The 24,358-nt window shown below is 35.0% G+C and overlaps 1 protein-coding gene across 3 annotated transcripts in view; it reads left to right on the forward strand.

The window, feature by feature from the left end:
* Positions 1 to 2,074: 2,074 nt before the first annotated feature.
* Positions 2,075 to 24,358, forward strand: part of Gabrg1 (gamma-aminobutyric acid type A receptor subunit gamma1) — a 66,744-nt gene continuing 44,460 nt past the window's right edge. The window contains exons 1-3 of one of the 3 annotated variants that reach the window (XM_090343647.1): positions 2,075 to 2,201; positions 2,241 to 2,391; positions 23,772 to 23,920. In XM_090343647.1, coding sequence (XP_090199773.1) covers positions 2,075 to 2,201; positions 2,241 to 2,391; positions 23,772 to 23,920 — 427 coding nt within the window. Of the gene's footprint in view, positions 2,392 to 23,771; positions 23,921 to 24,358 lie in introns of all 3 variants that reach the window. The other 2 variants (XM_090343643.1, XM_090343646.1) reach the window with 2 other exon arrangements.

Raw genomic sequence — 24,358 nt, forward strand, 5'->3', positions numbered from 1 at the left:
AAATATTTCAGTATAAAAACTGACAAATGAAAAAAACTCATGGAGTTTTGGAAATGTAGAAAGTATCTCTTTTTTTTTCTAGCTCTTTATCTTTTGTAAGAACAAGCAGCCACCTTGCCACTACCCAAGGAAATGTCCTTCACCTTTCTTCTCCATTAATTTCTTTTCACTGCTCCCAGCACCTTCCAGTTACCTAGGAGAAGAGTGAGAGCAAAACCTTGTTAGGAATGATGGATGGTGGAAGACTATCAGCGACTGTTGTAAAACATTAGATAATATCCTATATCCATTAGTGTGTGCAAAAACCTCCCCTAATCTCAGCAAAATGCAAGGGGGTAACTGGAGAAGTATTTGTTATTCCTAACACACTTGCTGATGATTTAATTCTTCCTCCATTGGCTAATCAGATCAGTGAATTAGTGTGTGTCCAATCGAAGAGCTGAATAACTATCCAAAGCACATTCTTAGTTAAAAGTTAAAAATAATAAAAACAGGAAAAATGAAAGGAACAAAACCAACAGCCTATATTTACATTGACATCACCTGTTTCCTAAATTTGCTCAAGTCCGTGTCGGGTATAATGAACCATTACTGATGCATAAATTATTTGAAAAAGGCTACTTTAATTCGCATGCACTCTGGAAGAAATAGAATGCTGTCTAATTAATGTAGAATGAGAGAAGAAAAATAAGAAGGATATAAGACGAAGAATAAAGGAGAAGTGAGAAAAAGCTCGACACTCAACATCTGCGTGTGATTCTTTGCAGGGGGTTGGAGAGCGGCAGCCCTGGAAACCGCCTTCAAGTCCCTTTTAGTGATTTCCACGGACAGCGAGGGCAGCAACAGTTTCTTATGGCCATGCACAAACATTGAGACTTCTGTGGTTTGAACTGTTTGCGGATGGAATAAATATTCTCCAGGATCTACATGGTAAATTTCAGCTCAGCCTGAATCCACAGAGGCCAGGTGGTAGCAGAGTGATTAATGGTACAGCCAAAGATCCCCCCCCCCCCCAACCTCGGGCAACATCCGTGGGAAGCAAGGAGTTAGCCAGGCGTAAAGGCAGAAGATGGCTGGGCACACAGAGCCTGTTTCTCCACCACCATGACAGTACAGGGGTTCCAGCTGCCAGAGGCTTTCCGGTTGCCATGGTAACCCTCTGGCTGTATGTGAACTCCAAGCGGAGCCTCTGAAGTTAGGTACCAAAGGCAGTGTGGGGGGTGGGGGGTGGTAAGGGGGGGAAAGCAAAAGCAACTGGGGAGGGAGAAGCGAAAAAGGCTCTCACAGCGCCCGAGGCTAAGAGGACCATGGTTTTTTTTTTTTCTTTTTCTTCTTTTTCATGTATTTATTTATTTATTTATTCATTTATTGCAGGCAGATCGTTGTTGTTTTTGTGTTTGTAACATGAGACCCCTCTTGCTTGCTATTATTAAGGCTCTCTTTGGGAGCCTACTGGCGAGAACTCCATCTCCCCAACAAGGGCGCAGGTTGGGTAGGGGGTGAAGGAAACGCGCCCACTAAGTTCATTCATTCAGGCAGGCAGGACTTCATAACTTAGAGTTTGTAGGTGTGGGGCATTGTGTCAGGTATTGGATTTGCAGAGATAAATGAGCCACACCCCTGCCTTCCATCAAAATTAGCAAACGATAATTAACCCCAAATTAACTGAATCCTCAAGATCGTGGGCCAAGTAATTAGGGATTTCCTGCTTCCTTGGGGCCTCTCCTGAGAGAGAGACTGAATCCTAATCTGGGGGATGTTGTGGAGAGAGAAGAGGCCAGTGTCCCCTCCACAAATGCAGGAAGGAAAGCTACAGGCAAAGAGAGAAAGACACACAGGGAGAGGCAGTTTCTTCCCCGCAGAGAGAGTCTGTCAAACTCACTCAAACGTTTCTCAGTGTCTGGGAGGGAAAGGAGGTTTATTTATTTATTTATTTTTCTGTTAGGAGGGAAAAAAAAAAAAAAAAAAGAAAGCAACCAAGTCGAAACCCTTTTGCCTACTGGGCTGGATTTCTAGTAGGGGAAGCCCCGCCTCTATGGAGCACTGATTGGACCGACTCTTTCTCAGCTAATTTATGCCTGCCTCCGCCCTGTCTGATTGGTGCCCAGGCTCAGTTCAGCTGGGAGTCGCATCCTACCTGGCTAGGAGGTGTATTTCCCTCCACTGCCTCCCTTCCCTCACTCAAGCTGCTGCTGGGAGGTGTTAGGAGAACTCCTGCACCTGCCCCTGGGGAAATTGAGCCAGGGCAGCACCCACAGAAAACAAACACAACCCCAAAACGATCCTGATGGGTTCTTGGAAAGCCTTTCTCCTTTCCCCTTTTCTTCTGTGGAGTCAAAGTAGAGGGCTGAGATTGATGTTCTTGTTACTGACCCTGCATTTGGGAAGCTGGTGAGTGAAATTTCAGGATTTACAACTATTTGTTTTATTTGAGAGTTGCGGGGTATTTGCCTCTTCCTACTTATTTCTGTTCTTAACAACAACAACAACAACAACAAAGCATTCAAAAGTTAAGTAATTTGCATTTCCTGAGGATCCTGGGTCATATTTGTCTTCATTTAATTTTCTGACTTAGGTGTATTCCTTCCCGGCTAATATGAAATGAGCCTATTTCTGAAGGTTAGTTCACTTGTTTGGGGGCTGTAGGTCATATAAACTAATAATGATTCAGTGAGTAGGAGGGGGCAGAAATGACTGTGACTAAACCTAGGGAATGAATGCCATTGATGAACTTTCTGGATGATTCTGCATTTTAAAGACAAAAATTATTTCAGCATCTTTTTCCCCACATGATAAGTTTATTTTTTTCCTATCTACCGATGTTGCTGTATATTTCACAATCTTTTGGGGGCAATGGCAACTCTCTGATATGAACCAATGCTTTATAAATAAGGTTTTTCAATTTAGGTAAAATCCCTACCAAAGGTAGAAATGTATAAAAGCAATGTTTAATATAAAAATAACTTTGTTTTTACTGGAATCAACTTTGTTTCAATCATTTCAATTCTCTATGTACAGGTAGGTAATTAAGTGTGGGTTTATGTGTGTGTGAGAGAAAGAAAGAGGGGGAGAGAAAGATTACCAATCACAGACCTGTAGTCTAACAGGAACAAGACTGGGCCGTTTCACTGAAACTTTGAAGTCTTTCTGATAAGAAAAGAAAATGCTTAGCACTACATATGCATCTTATGAAGCCATAAGTACTATAAAATACTGGCACACAGTATCAATACCATGGAGCTTGTTTTAAATAAATATACATTTATAATTACAATATTTTAATATATAGCTTTGTTTAGAATTCTAGTATGCAATCATAATAAAGATGGAAACATGGCTTTTTGATCACAGATGTTATTGGTCAAAATAAAGTATTATGACCATTTCAGTATATAGCTGTTTTGAATTATTTTGATATTGTGGATAGATAGTAAAACTGTAATTTACTCTCAGAAAGATGAGATTGTCTTAAAGGCTAAGTAGTACTTGCCTTGCTAGAAAATTTTGACATTTTGTGGAAATAGTTGTACTTTATCTTTTTCCTTAGGGTCTTGAATGTTCTGTATGGGAACACAATACCATTGAATTATGCCTTCTATCTGTTTCATCATAATGTAAATTTCTTCAAATATATTATAAAATTGTAAAGAAGACCAGTAAAATGCTTATCTGCATTGTATTATGGGATAAAAATGGAGGTTTTTCTGGAATAACAACTTGTATACTTTACAAGTACAAGGTTCTCTTTCAACTAGATAGGAAATCAGTTTAGTAAAATGCATGTGGCCTAACAAATGAGATGTTCCATTTTAAATAAAAATATTTTCCTTTTGATATTTATATTATAGATCTGTAACTGGCTCCAGAGTTTTCATCACACTCTTCAGAGTTAATGAACTTTTTGTGTGGGTTAGTGGGCAGGCCCAAGTTCAGCAGTCTCAACTCATGTCAAGGACTTTGAACCTCATGACCCAGATTTGTTTCATTTAAGAAATGAAAGATGGCAATACATTGTGATTCCTTCAATTTTTCACTTTCAGTAAAGCCAGGATATGGTTCTAATTAAAACATAAACTGACTTAGTGATGGCTTTATTGTTTTTTCTTTGTAGTTTTAAAGACAGAATGCCTAAGTGTGAATTGCTTACATATTACCATATGTATATGTGGTGAATATATTATACAGTTAACACTGAATTTGTTATTCAGTTACTATGGAAAAATCCTTCATCATCACAGTATGGACAATCTATATTACTCTATTCAATGAAGCAATGCATATTAGAAAGTAAAACTGTATGTGAGGATATAATTAGCTACTTAAGGCTTCAGTTATGAGAGTTTATGTCCTCAATTTCTAAGGTAGCTAAACTTGTGCTGAACTTCTCATTCATTTGCTATTTAGTTGGATATAATGGAGGTCAATATACATATGTGCTATAGAACCTATTTTCCTCTTTCTCATTGTTTTGAAGGTTCTTTTCAAAACTAACCACAGACAGTTCTGTTTGTTTGGTGGCCTGCCGGTTTCTAAAACAAATCTTCAAAGCCATGTATTTGGAGACTTCCTAAATTGGAATCTAATATTTCTTATATCCAAACAGAAACAAAGTGTTTCCTTATTAGCTTCCATTAAGAGGAAAAAGGAGAGACACTATTGATTTTTATATTGCTCAACTTTGAGACCAAATCTTGTTGTCACTAAAAGCTCTAGTCATGGATTCTGTGGCAAGAAACACTATGGCATCTTGACAAGTTGTTTCAGATTTCTTCTGCTTGATTTGCCTTTTTTTTAACTCTTCACAACAATCTGGTTATAATCTGATTTTTCAAAAGGATTTGTCATTTATCCCAGAAAATATCTTTTCTTAAGATTTGACTAAGAAGATGCATTTTAAGAGTGCTGAAAATTTATTTTATTTAAAAAACTTCATGAATAAAATATTTTAAAATGAAGTTTTTCCAAGGAAAAATATTCACTTATATATGCACTTTTAAAATATTTTAGTTTCAGGCCTGGACTTTGGCTTAGTGGTAGAGTGCTTTCCTAGCATGCACAAAGATCTGGGTTCAATTCCTCAGTACCGTACATAGAAAAAGTCAGAAGTGGTGCTATGGTTCAAGTGGTAGAGCACTAGCCTTGAGAAAGCCCAAAGACAGTACTCGGACCCTGAGTCAAGGGCCAGAACTGGAAAAAGAATAATATATATGTGTATATATACATATACATTATTTTCAAGTTTCGGTAGTATCTTTTGTGAATGTGGTAATCAATGAATGACTTTTCCCTTATGTGTATAGATTTAAAGCTTTGTTTTCTAATCATGTTGATAAATAAGAAAAATTGGAAAATAATTCTATGAGAATTATACATTCAAAGAGAGGAGACCTAAATTGAATTTGGAGCCAATATTTCCTAATTGATGAACTCTGTGAATAAAGTCTCTCAAATGATTTAAACAAGCAAAATTCTTCAATTTTATTCCAATCTATACCATGAAACACACAATTGTCAAAGCAATAAAAGCAAATGCTTCACATGGCATTCAACCATTAAACAGGCTAATGTAGCATTTGGTGTTTGCATCAACGTGATTGAAATTATTCAGGAATGTAAGAATGAAGGTAGAAGCCCTAAGGAAGGGAGGAAAGAAGAGAAAACTGAAAAATGGCAGTTGAGATCCTGAGAGGATGATGATCACTTATGATAAATGACTATCATGGCTCCAGGAGAATGAGTAGGGCCAAGTAGAAGATGTAGGCATCTGAAAAAAAATGCACATGTGGGCAGGTAGCGAGTGAGAATCCTTGACCTTCACATCACTGCAAGTGCTGGATTCAGGTCTAACATTTCCTACTGGAAGATTTCAGACCGAACTTGGAAGCAGACGTCCTCACTCGTTGTCCATATTACCACACAATTTCAAGACTAAGAAAGGAAATTTGTGCAAAGAGCCTAACACTCACTGTTTAGTCTTGAAATGATATGATAACAGACCTTCTGAGACAGAACAATGATCACATTATACTTTATTCTTGTTAAAATGGTTTGGAGTCCACTAGAGTAAAGACCTGGATCATTTTAAATTGTTAAACATATTTCTTTCTTTATTTTGTGGGTCATGGGGCTCAAACTCTGAGTCTGGGGGCTGTCCCTGAGCTATTCAGTTCAAGGCTATTACCCTATCCCTGGGCCTGGGAATTGTCCTAGGGCTCTTCAGCTCAAGGCTTACCACCCTACCCCTTGAGCCTAGCTCCATTTTCCATTTTCTAGTGGTAAATTGGAGAAAAAGCTGCCTGGGCTGGCTTTGAACCACCATCCTCAGCTCTCAACCTCCTGAGTAGCTAGGATTACAGGTTTGAGCCACTACGCCCAACTTGTTAAATATTTTTTGAATTTGGAAAAAGATCACTCATTTATTTATTCAACAAATATTCATTTAATGCCTGCTCTGTTCTAAATACAAAGTAATATGCTAGGTTTAAGTACAGCAAAAATGATTACTGGCTATACTGAGTGTATCTGCCTGCTAAGGTCTACTTTCATATTATAAAGAAACATCTATTAGTCAAAATAAATACACAGACCTCCAGAATGCCAACAATAAACAGAGAGTACTACATTTTTGAGCATAAAGAATGCTGCTGATTGGACAAATTTTAATCAAGAACGAAAATAAGAGGGCCATGACATTCCATATCGGCAACACCAGATGTCTATGTGGGATAAGGTAGACTAAATTCTGATGATAAATGTTCAACCTTGTAGGTTATATGTAGCCAGGCCAGTCAATCCTCTAAGAGAGCAAAGCTAAATATTACAATTTGTTTCCTTTCCCTGATGGAAAAACTGGTGGCCAGAACTTTGGTAACTTCCAGTCATCCTGCTGATAAGTGCTGAATTCAAGACTCATTAATTTGAGTTTTCTTTGCATTGAGCTTGTGTTGGGAGCCAGAGTGGAATCAAACTGTACCTTGATTTGCATCAGATAATGGCTTTATTGTCTTATTGTTTTCTGGCCTTATTCTGTTTAAATGACCTGAGATTTACCATATGAATGTAACACCTGGAAGTTCCCTGGGTCTCAAGGAGGGAAGAAGCTGGAGTGAAAAACAAACATGGCAGTCTTTACCTGGACTGCGGACATCCCGGACCCGGTGTGTCTGTCTCTCTTCTATTTCTTCCTAGTCCTTGCCCCCTATTTCAGGAACCCCAATCTGCAAACCCTGGTTTGCTGCCGGTTGGCCCCGGCAAGCTTGTGTTCCTACATGTCAGATAATTCAAATTAAACTGCAATGTAAGTAAAAGTAACCAATACGAAGGAGGATAGAAGGGGAAAGAGGAGAGGATCACAAAATCTTAAAAGCTATGTGTATGGTCATCAAAAATGATGTTTATCAAACATCTCTAAGAAAAGGAAACTAGAGGCCTTTAATCTTACCTTTTATGTGTTTTTCTTACCCAATTATTGTTGTTTTTTATTTCTATATTTTTTGTCTTGTATTTAAGTTATCTGTTTCAGGAAGTGGAAGGGGAAACACAGAAACTGTGGGACAGAGTAAACTAATTCAGCTGTCATACTCACTAGACACTGCATCAAAAATGAACTATATGACTGGTAGAGAAGGGTGGCTAGGAGGAAAAAACTGGTAGAAAACATGGAAAGAGGTGTTCAAGAAGAAATGGGCACATTATCTGGCCTATGGAAATGTAACCCCTCTTTATATCAAATAAACATAAATCAATCAAAATAAATAAAAGAAACTATAAAAGAAAAGAAAAAGGGAAAGAAGGAGAGAGAAAATAGAAAGGAAAGTAGGAAAGGAAAGTTGGGGAAAGTAGACCAAAAGAGAAGGAAAGGTTAAAAAAATTAAAAGCAAGAATATTGTTGTAGCTAAATTTTCTTGAGAGAAAAATGGGCCCTTCCTTTTAGGACATTATATAAGGATACATTTAAGGACACTATATAATGTCCTAGTCAAAATTGTTATTTCTCAATGTACCAAATCAATCATATCCAAAGAGTGAAAGTTATATGAATCCCAATTATTGGCCAAGAAAACAAGACATTGGAGGTTTTTCATTAAGTCCTATGCTAAAGGTGTTTATCCTATTCTTATACTTACTATGAGGATGATGAGATTTCTGACTGTTCCTTCTCCTCCATTTTTTTAACTCAATACTAAAATTGTTTGGCTAATTGAAGTCCTATATTTCAAGAAATGGCCTCAGCTATTAAAACAGCAAACATTTATTACTCAACAGCTGTCTATTCAGGGTCCACATGTCTTACCTGGGATTCTTACATTGATGTACAGTGGAGACACTGAAGGGATTTGTTATCATTAGAGTTCTGGGAAAAGATTTTATGATTTCAGCTATCATAAGCGTAAGTTCAAGTCAACGTGATAGATAGCATAATAGATAGAGCTTTCCAGATATGAAAGGTCTTTAAAAATATTCCTTTATATTATTCATCTAACATGTAGCATTAGAATAACAACAACCTTGTAAAGCATATGTAGAGTACATAATTTAATACATAATTTAGTAAAATTCAGAACTGTTAGGAATTATTTTCTCTTCTAGACAAAAGTATTTTCTGAGATTTATCATTTCTCCTTCTTGTTTTTAAACAAAGGACAAACTGAGAGATTATAAGGAGCAAGTAAGATATGAAAGTAAACTTCACATATATCCCAGTCTGTAACGTGTTGCTACATCGGTAGGTCAGAAGCTATCTACATAAAATGTATTGGCTTCCACGTAAATATTTTCATTTTGGTTGGCCAGCAAGTCGTTGGGTTCCCCACATATCTTTTAGGCTAGTAGCCATTAAATTTTGGGAGGACTTCTAAGCCCACAATTTAAAATTTCACAATATCTGACTAATTTAAATCTATAGACACATTACCCCACAAGTATCCTACATGCATATCCTTAACAAAATAATTTTCTCACACTGTGTGACTGTATGTGACTGTCATCAGGAATACTTTCTTCTCAAAGTAGCTACATTAATTAGCACAGAGTAAGCTAGCTCTAATTGGCTGTGTGGATTTGGGTTGCATTTCCATGGCTTCATTCAATAAGCTAATCTGCTACCTTTCTGAGATTTTTCCTAGTAAAAAATATCCTTGGTGAAAGATTTCACAATGTCATAACTAGCATAGATGAGGGGGAAAAAACTAATGGATGATTGCTTCTGTTGTACTCTTTTACATATTTTCTTCTTTTTGGAAGCAAATGATATAAAAGCACCATATGTTAGTATTATGAAAATATTTCAGTCTTTTAAGATCCAAGGCCAAGAAAATAGCACATGCATCTGTATTCAGAAGTACTATATCTCATTTCTTTCATTCCTAAAGACTTTCAGTATGTCTTATGATTTAATAAGACTCAATATGATACCATCAGTTTCCACAAATTTTAGCAGCTTTGAAGCATTTATCTGATGTGTAAAAGCTTCAAAGATTTAGAAAATGTGAATGTCATGGAAGGTTGTATCATTTCTAAATCTAATTTATGTCCTGTCAGTCTCTATGGATATAAGTTGAAATGGAGAATTTGGCATTCATTTTAATATATTCTCTACCCAGTGGTCACTTAAAAATATATTATATGAAAAGTTGTACTTTTCTTCTTAAAAAAATTGACATTGAAGCACGTTTAAAATCTTTGAGCTTATGCCAAACTTCTGAAGACTGGTAATGGGATGTACCAAGATTTTTTTTATTTTTTATTTTTATTTGTGTCAATCTTGGGGCTTGAACATGTGGCTCGGGCACTGTCCTTGAATTTTTCTCAAGGCTAGCATCCTACCACTTGAGTCACAGCACCACTTCCTGCTTTTTCTGTATATGTTGTACCCAAGATTCCAATCCAGAGCTTCAAGCATGCTAGGCAAGCACTCTACCAGTAAGGCCACAATGTAAGACTTTCTTAACTCAGTTTAAAGAGCGGAGTTGACCTGTCTGCAAAATAAAACAAAATCCAAAGGTTGGCCATGTATATTGTTTAATCAGTAGTAATGATTGTTGCATTAAGGATCACTATATAAACAAGAAATACTTCAAGTCTGTGATGAAAGGCATTAAGCATTTTTAAAATTATATGATCCTTTAACTTTTTCTATATATTTTTATTGTATCTTTAATTTTTGAAAATGGACTCTGAGATCATAGTGTTCCTTTCTCATTAGTAGAATTTTATATAAACTTTTAGATAATTTATCTGGATAAACTATGTTAGATTGAGACTGCTCCAAGTCCTTTATGCAAATATCAATGAGCTGTTGCTGGTGGCTTAGGCCTATAATCCTAGCTACTGAGGAGGCTGAGATCTGAGGATGGCGGTTCAAAGCCAACCTGGGCACTAAAGTCCGAGAGACTCTTATCTCCTATTAACCAGCTGAAGAGCTCGTGGACAGCATCTACACCCCAATTCAAACCCACGACCAGAAAATAAAGAATCAATGCAAATATTGATACCATTCTAGATGAATACATATATATATATTTACTTATATATATTTACTTTTTAGTAATTATATAATTCATATTCTACATTCTCTAATACTTGTAGTTTGGTATTATATAATTGATTATCCCTCCCTCCCTCTCTCTCTCCCTATCTCTCTCTCTCTCTCTCTCTCTCTCTCTCTCTCTCTCTCTCTCTCTCTCTCTCTCTCTCTCTCTCTCTCTCTCTCTCATTCTTTCTCTCTTTGAACTCTTTTTTGTGTATATGTTAGTCCTGGTACCTGGATGAAAGATCAGGATGCTGTCCCTAAGCTTTTTTGCTCAAAGCTAGTGCTCTACCACTTGAGCCACTGCTCCATTTCTGTCTTTTTGGTGGCTGGTTGGATATGTGAATTTCGTGGAATTTCCTGCCTGGGCTGGCTTCTGACTGTGGTCCTCAGCTCTCAGGCTCCTGAGTAGCTAGGATTATAGGCGTGAGCCACTAGTTCCTGGGGTGCACACTTAGCAATTGCCATCTAAAAATAATGTACTTGACTTTTTCTTAAGATATTTATTGGTGCCTTGGCAATACTAATAAAGGAATCCTACATTGTATTAACAAATATAAAAATGTCATATATCCATATATATATTATTAGTAGGTCTAATAGATCTCTTCCATTTCACTGGTAAATGTTTGCATACTTTTATATACTTGCTGGTATTTTTTCCTCCTTTTAAATGTTTTTACAGCACTATTTGTGGTTACTATTTCTCAATCAATTGTCCCTGCTTTGTAAAATAAGCCAAAAAATCATAAGTTATTGCTAATTTTTCTTTTTTTTTTCTGTTTTCACATTTGGCCTCCACTGTTCCAGTGGCTAACATTTTTTTCACTGTCTTCTTTCATGTTTTACACTTTGTTATGTTTAGAATTTGCAATTTAAATTGGGGATTGAATTTGATTTCTTATAACTTGCATCATTCCTGAATATTTCATCATTTTATTTCTAAGCGTACTAATCCTTTTTTATCATACAGTAAACTTTTGTATACACATGCTTAGACTAATTTTGAACGCTTAATTTTGTTCCCACTAATTTCTTTTTACTACAATAAGGTTTTGATTACAGCAATTTTATCTTTTTCGTATTTGTATAGATAAGTTTCATTCAAAATGTTTTTTTCAATAATACCTCAGAATTTTGCCTATTGATGGTTTAACTAGACTGATTATAACATATTACTTAAATAAGACAAAACAGCGTAATACTTAGAAATAAGGTTTAAAATAAGATAGAGTAAAATCATTTTATAGCTAGAATTTAACTTTTCCTTCTTTTTGTCTTTACATTAAGAAATTCATTTTTATTTTTCCTCATATAACACATGCCTTTCCTACTACATTTGTCTTAGCCTTAATTTGTGTTGCAATTGTGAGAAAAATCATATTTCTTTCATATAACTATTTTATTTGCTGCAGACTAGAACTAGCTAGTATCAGGAAGTTTCCTCATGTTAAAAATCAATATTATGTGAAGTAAATAATCACAGTTTCTCATTTGGAGTAAGTTACCACTTAACCCTGAAATCTTTTTTCCATTCATTTATTTATTCAGTACTTTTTTTTTCTAGATAGTCCAGATGACTTAATCCTTGATCTTGTGCTTTCCTTGGCAAATGTTTTACCAATTGTTGTAACTTCCCAATCTTAGGTGTTTAACTTTGGAATTTATCATGATATTGGGATTTTTCCAACAATATCATATTAAATAACTTGGACATTTAAGTCATAGTAATTGATTCAATTGAGATGAAACAGAATTAAACAGAAAACAGATTAAAAACACATGATGTGATACACTTACATTTAGTCTCATTTTCTGATTAAATTTTGAAGCTTTTCCTCTATATGTTTGGAATATAGAGTAATATATATATAGTATAATGTATGTAATTTTAAGAACACAGTTATGGCTGATTTAACCAGATCTGGAATTTGGGATTATATTATAATTAATAGGATTATCATAGGGGTTTGGTGATTATGTAATACCTAGAACAAATATTAGGAACTCAGGAAGCATTAAACACTAAGTGGAGTTTGAGGAGAAAACATTTTGAGATGGAAGACCTGGAAAGTATTTCTGGTTCTGGATGAAGTAGCATAGTATCCAACTAGAATCCAAGGTTAGATCATTGCAATTTTGTGATATGAGCTGTGTATTTAAGACATCTCTATGGTTGCTGTATGGGTAGTAAACTAGAAGCTACAAGCCTGAAAGTTCAGACTCAGGAGGAAACTTTGTCAATAAACCGGGCCTTTTAAATGAATTCTGTTTGTGTTACTTGCTAGAAGAATTGGGGCAAATAAATGAAATGTCTCAGAAATTCTTTATAGTTACTTTATAAAAGGTTATAACTAATTCTTTACTTCAGGGGACACCTGAGGTCAATTTATTCATTTATTCAACACTTAATAATTGCCACTTTGCTAGATACTAGGTTTGCAACAGAAGCAAAACAGACAAATCCCTGTCCTCACATGTAGTGAAGAAAATGTTCATGAACACTATTTACTCATTCTCTTGCATATACTTTATATTTTTACATTATAAAGGAAAGGATTTGCATTTGAAACATTTTTGCCAGTCCTGGGTCTCAAGCTCAGGGGCTCAGGGCCTGGGCACTGCACTGTCCTTGGGCATTCTCAAGGCTGGTGCTCTACCACTTGGGCCATAGCACCACTTCCACCTTTTCTGTGTATATGGTACCTAGGAATTGAACCCATAGCTTTTTGCATGGTAGGCATGTACTCTACCACTAGGTCATGCTCTTGGCCCACAAATTTTATGATCTCTAAGGTCAGACATTTCTTCACCTCTGACTTTTACTTAGGAGATGCATGTCTACAATACATGCAAATATGAATAGGAAAAAGCTGATTTCCAGTTCAGTAGTCTAAGCACACCACCACTCTTCTCAGGGAGATGTAGTGACATAACTAAACTGAATTCTTGCCAAAGTTCTAATACATCTAAGGAGGTGAAATTTGAAAACATTGGTTTGACATTTGAAAGATTTATTCTATCTTTCCTCAGATGTAAACTTAGGTAAGAAAAGAACCTATGCTTAATAAGTTTAAATTTATAATTTTGACCATCCTGAGCTTAATTCAATTGAGAAAAGTGGGATCAAACTGATTATCCCTAATTCAGCAAATTCACATAAAATATACATTTGCATGTTTCTGAGTAGTGTATGCATTTTACACATTTTTTCTTCTGGTTATTAGTTCACTTCTTACTAACTGGTAAGAATATGTTAGGAAATCTATATTTTTATAACCATTATATTTTAGAAACTTATCTTCCAACATTGACATTTTTCTGTTATACATAAGTAGATAATTTACTAGTATTTTTTTTTGCCAGTCCTGGGACTTGACCTCAGGGCCTGGCCACTGTCCTTGGACACTTTTTTCTCAAGGCTAACACTCTGCCACTTGAGCCAAAATGCCACTTCCAACTTTTTCTGTGTATGTGATTCCAGGGAATCAGACCCAGGCCTTCATGCATGCTAGGCGAGCACACTACCCTTAGGCCATGCTCTGGCCCAATTACATAGTATTTTAAATGTCAAATTATTGCTAAAATATGTCAATTATAAAATTTCTAAAAAATAATATTTTGAGGGCCGTGAGTTTGGCCTAGTGGTTAAAGTGCTTGCCTAGCATGCATGAAGACCCGGGTTCGATTCCTCGGTACCACATACATAGAAAAAAGCCAGAAGTGGTGCTGAGGCTCAAGTGGTAGAGCTCTAGCCTTGAGAAAGTCCAAGGACAGTGCTCAGGCCCTGAGCTCAAGCCCAGGACTGGCAAAAAAAAATAAATAAAAAATAAAATAAAATAAAATTTTGAATTCAAATACAAAGTAAAAAATTAATAAAGCCCATGGAAAATTAGTTAAAAATAGTACTGACTTGCTGAGATTTCAAAAAAAAAATGTCAAGTATTTATCTCAAACTGTACAACTTGGTATCAGAATCATGAATTAACATATATAAACAGAGAGGGTAGGGGCCGGGAGTTTGGCCTAGTGGTTAAAGTGCTTGCCTAGCATGCATGAAGACCTGGGTTCGATTCCTCGGTACCACATATAGGAAAAAAAAGCTAGAAGTGGTGCTGAGTCTCAAGTGGTAGGGCTCTAGCTTTGAGAAAGTCCAAGGACAGTGCTCAGGCCCTGAGCTCAAGCCCAGGACTGGCAAAAATAAATAAATAAATAAATAAATAAACAGAGAGGGTAGAAAATGGAACCAAGGAAGAATGAAGAGAGGAACTGTGAATAGACAACCTACAAGGGGATGATCATTAATGAATAGTGAAAAGAAAATCATATTTAAGAATGCAGAAGGGATCAATACATAATTGTGAGCCCACATTCAAAATGATCATATACTGATACTTGATTATCTGCAGAAAGACTAACAGCTTTATCTTCGATACATCTTAATTCATTTGCCTTGAAATGAGACAGCTTTGCTCTGTATTAAACACATGCATGAACGGACAAAACAAAATAGCATGTAAAAATAATTAATCACAAAATCAATAGAATAAAATGACAATATGTGTGAGCTTCCCTTGGAACTGAAAGCATGGATCACTTTTCTTATCGCTCTTTTTGTATTTATGTTAATAATATATCTTTAAAATTAATTTTAAACATTATGCTTAATTTTATTTCAAATGTAAAATATTTTTAAAACATTTTCTAAATTCAAGGAAAAGGGGTATTAGGAAAAACAAAAGATATTTACATCTCAGGTCTTTACAAAAATGTACAAATGGGTAGGGAATATGATCAAAGTAGATTATGTGAATGAATAAAAATATCATAATGAAAGTCCTTACTATGCATAAGAAATTTGTATGCAGTAAATATATTGGCAAATTTTAATATTCAGTTGTGATAAAGCAACGTGTGTGTGTGTGTGTGTGTGTGTGTGTTATGAACTTGGAAATACTGACAGAAATTGCAGTTAGTACCAATATTCTTACTAGACTATATTTTCTGTGAGTAAAATATACTCATTTAAAGTGTGTGTTGCTAGATAGGTTATTTTGTACTGCTGTGGAATCTTGCCCATAAAACGTAAGCTTTGTCATTAAGTACTTAATGGCATCAGCAGATGTTCGACTCAGACATTTAATGATGAGGAAAGTTATTTGCTTCTCTCTTCTTACCCTTCCAGTTTAAAATGAAAAGGATCAGCTACCTTCCTTTCTTTAATTGTGTCTCTCAAGGATTTTTTTTTTATAAATTTCTTTTCATCCTAGTTAAGAAAATGACACTTACTAAATAAACAAAGCATATAAAATGATTACTGTTTATCACCTGGGATAAAGGCTTGAAAATCCAAGCATCAAGGGATTTTAGAACAGGGCTTATAATAGAAATCTGTGTGTTTCTCCTCAAGCTGAGCCTTTAACTGGATTGCCTCCCCAAAATGAAGTTTCTACATTTCTTAATCATGTTTGAACAGAGAAGGGAACTGGGTCAACTTGGGTTTGGGGGTCTGCCATATTCTAAATGAGCCTCTTGAAGTGAAGGTTGCATGTGGAAAGAGACAAATTAGACTTCAAAGAAAATACGAACCAAAAGTTTTTAGGCTGGGAGTTTGGCATAGTGGTAGAGTGCTTGCCTAGACTACACGAAGACCCGGGTTCTGATTTCTTGGTCTCACATACACAGATAAAAGCCAGAAATGGTGCTGTGCTCAAGTGGCAGAGCTCTAGCCTTGAGAAAACCCAGGGAGAGTGCTCAAGCCCTGAGACCAAGCTGAAGACTGGGAAAACAAAAAAAAAGTTTCTATAAAGCTAGCCAGTTGAGTCAAGAAAGTTGGGAAATATAATGTGTTTCCAATTTCTTGTTTTATTATGACTTTTTTGGTTGATATGTTCTCATTTTAAATGATAATATACAGGTTAGTTTCTAAATATTTTTTAAATGGAGCCATATAAGTCTAGAAATAATCTATATTTATCAAATCCTTATCTAATTTTACATTATTTCTGAGGACTTTAGTATTCATACAGGTAAAGCATGTTTGTTAAATTTTTAACTATGATAATTTCCTTCAATAAAATTTTAAGGAATCCCATTTGTTCTGCATATAGTGATGACTCAACACTTGCAGTCTTTCTCTTCGTGGAATACAATAGTCCATCCAGCTAGACAGGTAGCTCTAGAATTGTACAAATGCAAAGATCTTTGTGCTACTTCATTGCTAATCAGTTGTGTGTCTATATGGCTGTGTGGTTTTTTTAGCTTTAGCAACTTGATTTTTTGCCTTTTATTTTGTTTTTAGTAAGCCAGTTTTAGAAAAGGCCCACATCTGCTGATAGTGCATCTGTTTTTTTTTTTTATTATTGTGCCCTTAACTTCAAAAACAACCATTTTTTCCCACATCCTTTAAACACATACAACTCTTCCATTCAGTTTGCCTGATGATTACAGACTTCTCCTTTCTGCCCAAAGGTGGTGCTGGAGAAATTCTCTTTCTTTTCTACTTTTTGCTGACTTATGAGAAAGGAAAATTAGCTGATCCACTTTAAAATGTGTCATCTTTTACAAATAAAGTAGCTTTTAAACCAAAGAATTTATAAATATTCTAAATTTATGTTATATGGGACAAGTACGGTACTAGTATATTTAATGACCTGTAGAAGTCACACAAAATTACTACTTAACACATAATCCATGTATACTGTGTCTTCTGTAACAGCTTTTTTTCAGAGGACATTTTATTCATATATCAGTGTCTAGAAGATGATCAGGTCATAGGAATTATGTAAAAATTTTTGTGAACTTTACTAAAACAGTATTAGTTATTTTTAAAATATTGAAATAAAATTGGAATGTAATGTACATAAAGTCAAATAACCAACATGTAAGAATAAGTTTTATTAATTTGTGCTTTTCTACTTTATTTATAGATTGTTATCAGCATCCTCCTTCACACAAAGAGGAGTGTAATGAGTTGATGATAGGGTACTGTTTTATATCCATTAGATTGGCACAATGATCACATGACCATATGTCTAATAACATTAAGATGTTTATATGGGTTTTATGATACTTATGGATGCACATATAATGATTATTGCATTTTACTATAGCACTACACCATATTTGTTACAACAATCATTACCATTGGAAAGGGAAAGAAATGTAGAGGACTTACTCTTTGAACTGTGTGATTGGTTTAAACAGCTGATGATTGTATTATATATTGCTTTATGATTCCTAAAATATTTGATAATAATTTCTTTCTAGAACAAGCTCTCAGAATGCTTTAAAGTAGACATTACTCTAAGTAACTATGTACAATTAATCAACATAGGTGAACTAATCTTTCATAACCATATTCCCTAAGATATGATACGCATATGGAACTTTTCGGTCATTAAGGAACAATGAAACTTTAATGGAATCATTTATGTTTTCTAAATTATATTCTATTTTTGCCTGAGAAATGAATATAAATTTATAGATTCATTTTTTGAATGTGTCATATCCTTAGAAATATTTAGAGTAATGGTTCACAATTTAAGGCATATGGAACTTGGGAGAAAAATGACTAATTCTGGAATCTGAGTTAAGAAACATTAACTTAATTCTAGTTTTTGGTTACATTCAGTATGCAGAATATCAATTTTAGATATACTTTTGTTTGGTCAAGGTAGTTATACTTTTGCTCAATTAATTAAACAAACATTAACAATTATAATTGAATTTGTTAGCATTAAAATTACCAAGGGCAGCAAAAGAACATTGTTAATTATTTGCAATCAGTGATACTAAATCCTTGTCATGACTTCTGAGCATATTTATTTAATTAATTTCTAAAATGAAAAAGGAAAGAATTTAGGGTCAAGTATACTTTCCTAATATCTCAATTTTACATTGGCTGGGTAAAACTTAAATTTTACTAGTCATATTTATTTCTAGAAGATAAAGCTATATACTATTTTCTAAATTATAACATAAAACAAATTTGATACATTTTTGTAAGGATCATGATTGTCTGTGAGGACCTAAATTCAATTAACACAAAAGTAACAAAATATAAGTCAAAAGCATAAAATATTCACTATATATAACCTCCCATTATTTCCCCCATGTATATGTGCAGTGAAAGAAGCAACTTTCCTTTTTCTTATGCAGTATTCAATTGGGCTTATCAGTGCATTGCATTTGAATTACAATTTTTTTTTCAATGATGAGGAAAAACCTCTAGCAATATTCCTTCAGATTTAGTCAGATTCCTCAGTGAACTCATACAGTTGTTTTGGGTTCCACATCTGCTTTCTAGGCAGATTGATGTAAGTGGCTCCCTCCTGTGTCAGAAGTAGAACATTCTCAGTCCTTTTTGTGTGAATTGTATATATTCACACATTTAACCTGGGCCATGTTGTGGTAAGAGAGCATTACTCATTGTCACTGCAGGTCAGTAGATGTAAACTTAGACCATCTAAGCAAAGTTCAATGAATATGTACTTTAAACATGAAAACCAGTTTCTACGAGTTGATTGGACTTGCATTAGGCATTTTTGTATGTTTCTGTAGTGATGCAAATGGTTTCTCTTCAACAGTATTAGCAGTGGCAGGCTTTGTCCTAAGCTATCTCTTAGTTTTCACTCCAGAGACTCTTGTTATAACAAACAAAGTAATGTTGTCATCCATAAAGTTTTCCATTACTAAAATTTTATGTCATTCAAGTGACTTGTATATTGCAAAATAACAAGTTAGTAAGACCAAGGAAACATAAACACACACACACACACACACACACACACACACACACACACACACACACACACACATGATGCTTGTGTAATGCAGATTGTCCTTAGTAAACAGTTAACAGTTACAATTAATAATTACTGGACCAGAGTACTTAATAAATCAGATAAGATTAGACATGTACAATAGTATTGGAAGCATCAGCTAAGAATAATGAAGGCCAGGAGAGTTATAGGCCTGATATTTGCTACCTCTCTATCTAAAGAAGAAAAGAAGCTGAGGTCGGATCTCAAGTACACAGTGCCCTTCTGAGGAAATTATAACCAGTACGTGTCCTTTGGGAGTCTGAAGGCTGAGTGTATTTTAAGGGACCTGGGACAACTTGTCTCTGGAAAGATTTAGTGCTAATCACGAGCCCTGGCAGCGAGTTGGGCAGAGTAATGTTCTGAAGACCCAAGACTGCAATCATTTACTTGACAGAATCTCGTCTTCTGCCTCTCACCATAAAAGGTTCTATTTAATTATTTATATTTTTATGATTAGACGTTCATTTCAGCACACTGCGTTGTATATGAGAGGAGACAGTCCATTTCTGGTAGATGTTCCTGTCAAATCCTCTCACCTTTCCCTGTGTTTGTCTTATCAGATGTATACAGGAAACTCATTGGATGTTAAAAATCTACAGAAACAGTCATTTTTCTACTATTCTACTTATTTTGATAACTAGTTGTGCAAGTTATTTTGTTTTCGCACCCAAAACTTAATGCATTTTATATATAGATTACTATGGAAACCAATGCATTTATGCTATTTTTTCACATAATATTCAGTCTGTACATACTTTCACATTTTTATTAACTTTTGTATGGTATTAGGAATTGAGGTTGGGGACTCAACATGCCAGACAAATAATTCAGCACTTTCCCCTTGAAAGCTATGGCCCCAACACCTTTTCAGACTACTCTTATTAGTAATGGAAAGCACACATCGTATTATGGGAGTATGTCATTATTTGTATTAATGATGTTTAAAAGTGTGTCCTCTTTTCCTACTGTTCTAAACACTGTTTGCCTCATGCTTTTCATTGCATAGGTTTCATTACATTATTAGAAGAAATGATCATCTAGGTTTGAGTTATAATATTTTACTTCCTATTTCCAGCACGTAGCACACATTAAATATGTGCTAATTCTTCCCTAAATGAATTCAAACATCAGGCTAAAGTGTTTGTTTTTCTTCAGAGATGGGTGATCCCTTGTGAATGCCTTTTTTTACGTTATAGACTCCAAATGAAGAAGACTAAGCATACAAACATACTTCTTAATTATATAACATAACTATTATGTTGCTATGAGGAAGAAAAATCAAAATCCAACCACCTGTACTTTTTAATGAAGATAAGATAGGCTGTCAGAGAAACTTCTCCCCCAAATGAGAAAACATCTTCAATCAAACTAATCTTATTTTAAATCATAGTTGTATTATTTAATAGTAATATGTCCTGGAACTTCCTGGTGATCACAATTATTGATGGATACATAAAGCCTTATTCCATGGAATTTATCTGAATTAAATGAAAATATACAGGAAAGAAATATGTCACACAGTTTTTGTAGTATAATAGACATTGAGTGATTCTTTGTAAGCCCAATCTTCCATTAACAATGCACTATTAAGAAAACCACTTCTGTGTCATCCGAAATAATCTAAAATTTACAAATTCAGTTCTTTGGAAAAGACCAATTATAACAACTAAATTCTTCAAATTGTAAGTACTTTTTAATCACCAAAAATTACCAACATGATACTGAAAGTAATTAACAAATATTCCAAAAGTAATTTGGAGAGTGTAAAGGGAAGGAACACAGAAATTAACTGTAATGAAATTTCATTTCTGTTCTTGCCTAAAATGAGGAAACATATCTTAGTACTATCTTAAAGATCTACTGGGAAGGGGAGAAACTAAATATTGTATACATGTGGTTTTCACCTAATAAAAATATAACAAAATAATCTAACAACTAAGAAAAACCTTTAATTTTCTAGGCATGTCTACTTGATTGCCATCTTATTTCAAATGACATGTCTGTATTCAACAAGATGTCATTCTAGGAAACAGGTTGAGATTTAAAGTTTACTTATTGATAAAGTCTCAACAAATATAATGGTACAAATATGTTCTAGATGATATACCAACAAATTCTTCAGTATTTTCATGTTCTTAATCTATCAACTATATTTTATCTTTCTTTTTTTTTTTTTTGCCAGTCCTGGGTCTTGAATTCTGGGCCTGAGCACTGTCGTTGGACTTTCTCAAGGCTAGTATTCTATCACTTGAGCCATAGCACCACTTCCAGCATTTTCTATGTATGTGGTACCTAGGACTCTATCCTAGGATTTCGTACATGATAGACAAGTACTTTACCACTAGGCCAAACTCCTGGCCTCTCTATTTTATCTTTTTACCTAACAATCTATCATCTATTTATTTATCAGTCTATTTTATTTTATTTTTATTAGAAGTTTTTTTATTAACACTGAGTTTTTACATCATATTTCAAATGCCATATTCTATAAACAAGTATTCAAGAAAGGAAGCTCTATATGCAATCACTGGCACATAACTATAAGAACATAATTAAAATTAAGCTGAGTCTTTAAATGTCATAGATACATATTGATCTATATATCAATATGTTTTAGAAAAATGATAGGAAATTTTGAAGAAAGTGATATTACTTCAGTACAATATACATCCCAAAGTTAAGTACAAAAAATATCTACTGCAATAGAATCCCCAGAGAGATAAAATCTGACCTTTATACATTTTGTGGTAGTTACTGCATCCTTTGAAACAGGGAATCAAAAGTTACATCCTCATTGATAAATTTGCTCTCAGTGAGAATAGTAGTTACTCATCTCCATTGTCTGTCATTGGTGTCAGAACCCAAGCTCTTCCCTGCCAGTATTGTTACCTTGGCCAAATGAACTAATTTCTCTCAATGCAAAGTAATGGAATATAATAATAACTGAGATCTGAGGATCAAGGTTCAAAACCAGCCTGGGAAGTAAAGAACTGGAAATTCCTATCTCCAATTAATCAGTAGAAAATGGGAAGTGGGGCTATGGCTCAGGGGTAGGGTGGTGACCTTGAGCTGAAGAGATCAGGGACAGCGCCCAGGCCCAGAGTCCAAACCCCATGAACCCCTCAAATAATAATAATAATAATAATAATATTAAAAGAACTTGTGTGCTAGGGCCCAATAATTAGCCTCAGAGTGTCTAAGTGGAAAGCATATTCTACTTAACCAAATTGGGGGCTGTTTTGTTGGTGCCAGTCCTGGGAAGGGGCTTGAACTCAGGATCTGGCAAATCACAGTTTCTGAGCTTTTGTGCTCCACTGTGCTACCACTTGAGTCACAGTTCTATTTCCTCTATTTTAGTAGTTAATTAGAAATATGATTTTCATAGACTTTCACTAGGCTGGCTTCAAACCACGATGCTCAAATCTCAGCCTTTGAGTTCCTAGTGATCTTTCTAAGGTACATGTTTCTGGCTAAATTAAGGCTTCTTTTGACAGTGCTACCATTTTTTTGTTGTTGTTGGAGGTTTCATTCAGGCTGTCTGCTTGTTTGAGGTGAGACAGATAGGAAAACTTGTGAGATTGGTATAGGAGTACTGAGGCATTTGTTATTACCACAAGTCATTTTTAAAATGCTAGGTGAAACTCAGGTCACATGAGTTAGAACTTAGTGTGAGAAAAATCATTCTTTACAGGAAGGAAGATAGAGGCATTGAAGGCTATAGACCATATGGTTTGTTGTTCCTTAATAACAATGATCAATGAAATTACTGTGGACAGAAGATAAGGAAGTAAATTGCTTAAACTAGGCTTAAGTTTACTATGTTGATACTTCTGCTGATTAACTTTCTGAATTGTGATATGCCTCATCACACACACACACAAAAGATTTTATTTTGCCCAATAGCTTTGGCTTGGTCAGTCCATATTTCGTGGGCCTTCTCGCCTTTGGCCAGTAGCTACCCAGAGCATGAGTGGTACATGATCAAGTAAGCTGCTTTTTTCATGGCAGCCTTGTAATTAGTATGATTAGTGGGAATGACATTGAACTTGCTGGAAGTAACTTTCATGTGTGTACTGATACTGAGGCTGGAATTCAAGGCCTCGTGTTCTCATTTAGCTTTTTCTTCTATAACTTGAATGACGCCACCAGTCTGAACTTTCTGCTGGTTAACTGGAGACAAGAACAATGAGAAGGTATCTGGCCAGGCAGACACCTCAATGGGCATCATTCTCAAATCTCAATCCCTTTAAGTGACTAGGGTTATAGGTATGATCCACTGATGCCCAGCATTGGAAGTAATTTTTAAACGTTGTTTAGTCTGTTACAATATATAATAATTGCTAACTATGTCTATCTACATAGTTGAATGTCTGATTAAGCTTTTTATTATGTGATTCAATTACTTTGCAATTATTTAGTGTTGATAAGACAGATGATGAAGATGATGAGGATTTAACAGTGAATAAAACATGGGTCTTGGCACCAAAAATCCATGAAGGAGATATCACACAAATTCTCAACTCACTCCTTCAGGGCTATGACAACAAACTTCGTCCAGACATCGGAGGTAAGTTTCAGTTAATTTTCTGAGATTTAAATGACTATGAGTAGTAACTTGTCATATTTGTTTTTTTTTCCTTTACTGCTGGTCATGGGGTTTGAATCTCAGGGCCTGGATGTGTCCGTGAGCTTTTTCACTCGAAGCTACCACTACTGTTCCATACCAGCCAATTTTTTAGTGGCTAATTGGAGATAAGAGCCTCACTTCATTTCCTGCCCAGGTTAGCATGTACCAAACCATGAACCTCAGATCTCAGCCTCCTAAGTAGTAAAGAATACAGGCATGAGCCACCAGCTCTGGTATAGATATTAGTTGCATTTTTTAATGTCATAATTTTTTATGTTGACTGTGTGATTTAGTCTTTGGAATCATCATTGTCTTTGAGAACTTTCCAATTTAAAGTGAACTAGTAAATAACTGCCATTGTAAAATTTGGTGCCTTAA

The sequence above is a fragment of the Megascapheus bottae genome, chromosome 13 (genome assembly GCF_031878675.1).
Source record: "Megascapheus bottae isolate mThoBot1 chromosome 13, mThoBot2.hap1, whole genome shotgun sequence".
NCBI classification, from domain to species: Eukaryota; Metazoa; Chordata; class Mammalia; order Rodentia; family Geomyidae; genus Megascapheus; species Megascapheus bottae.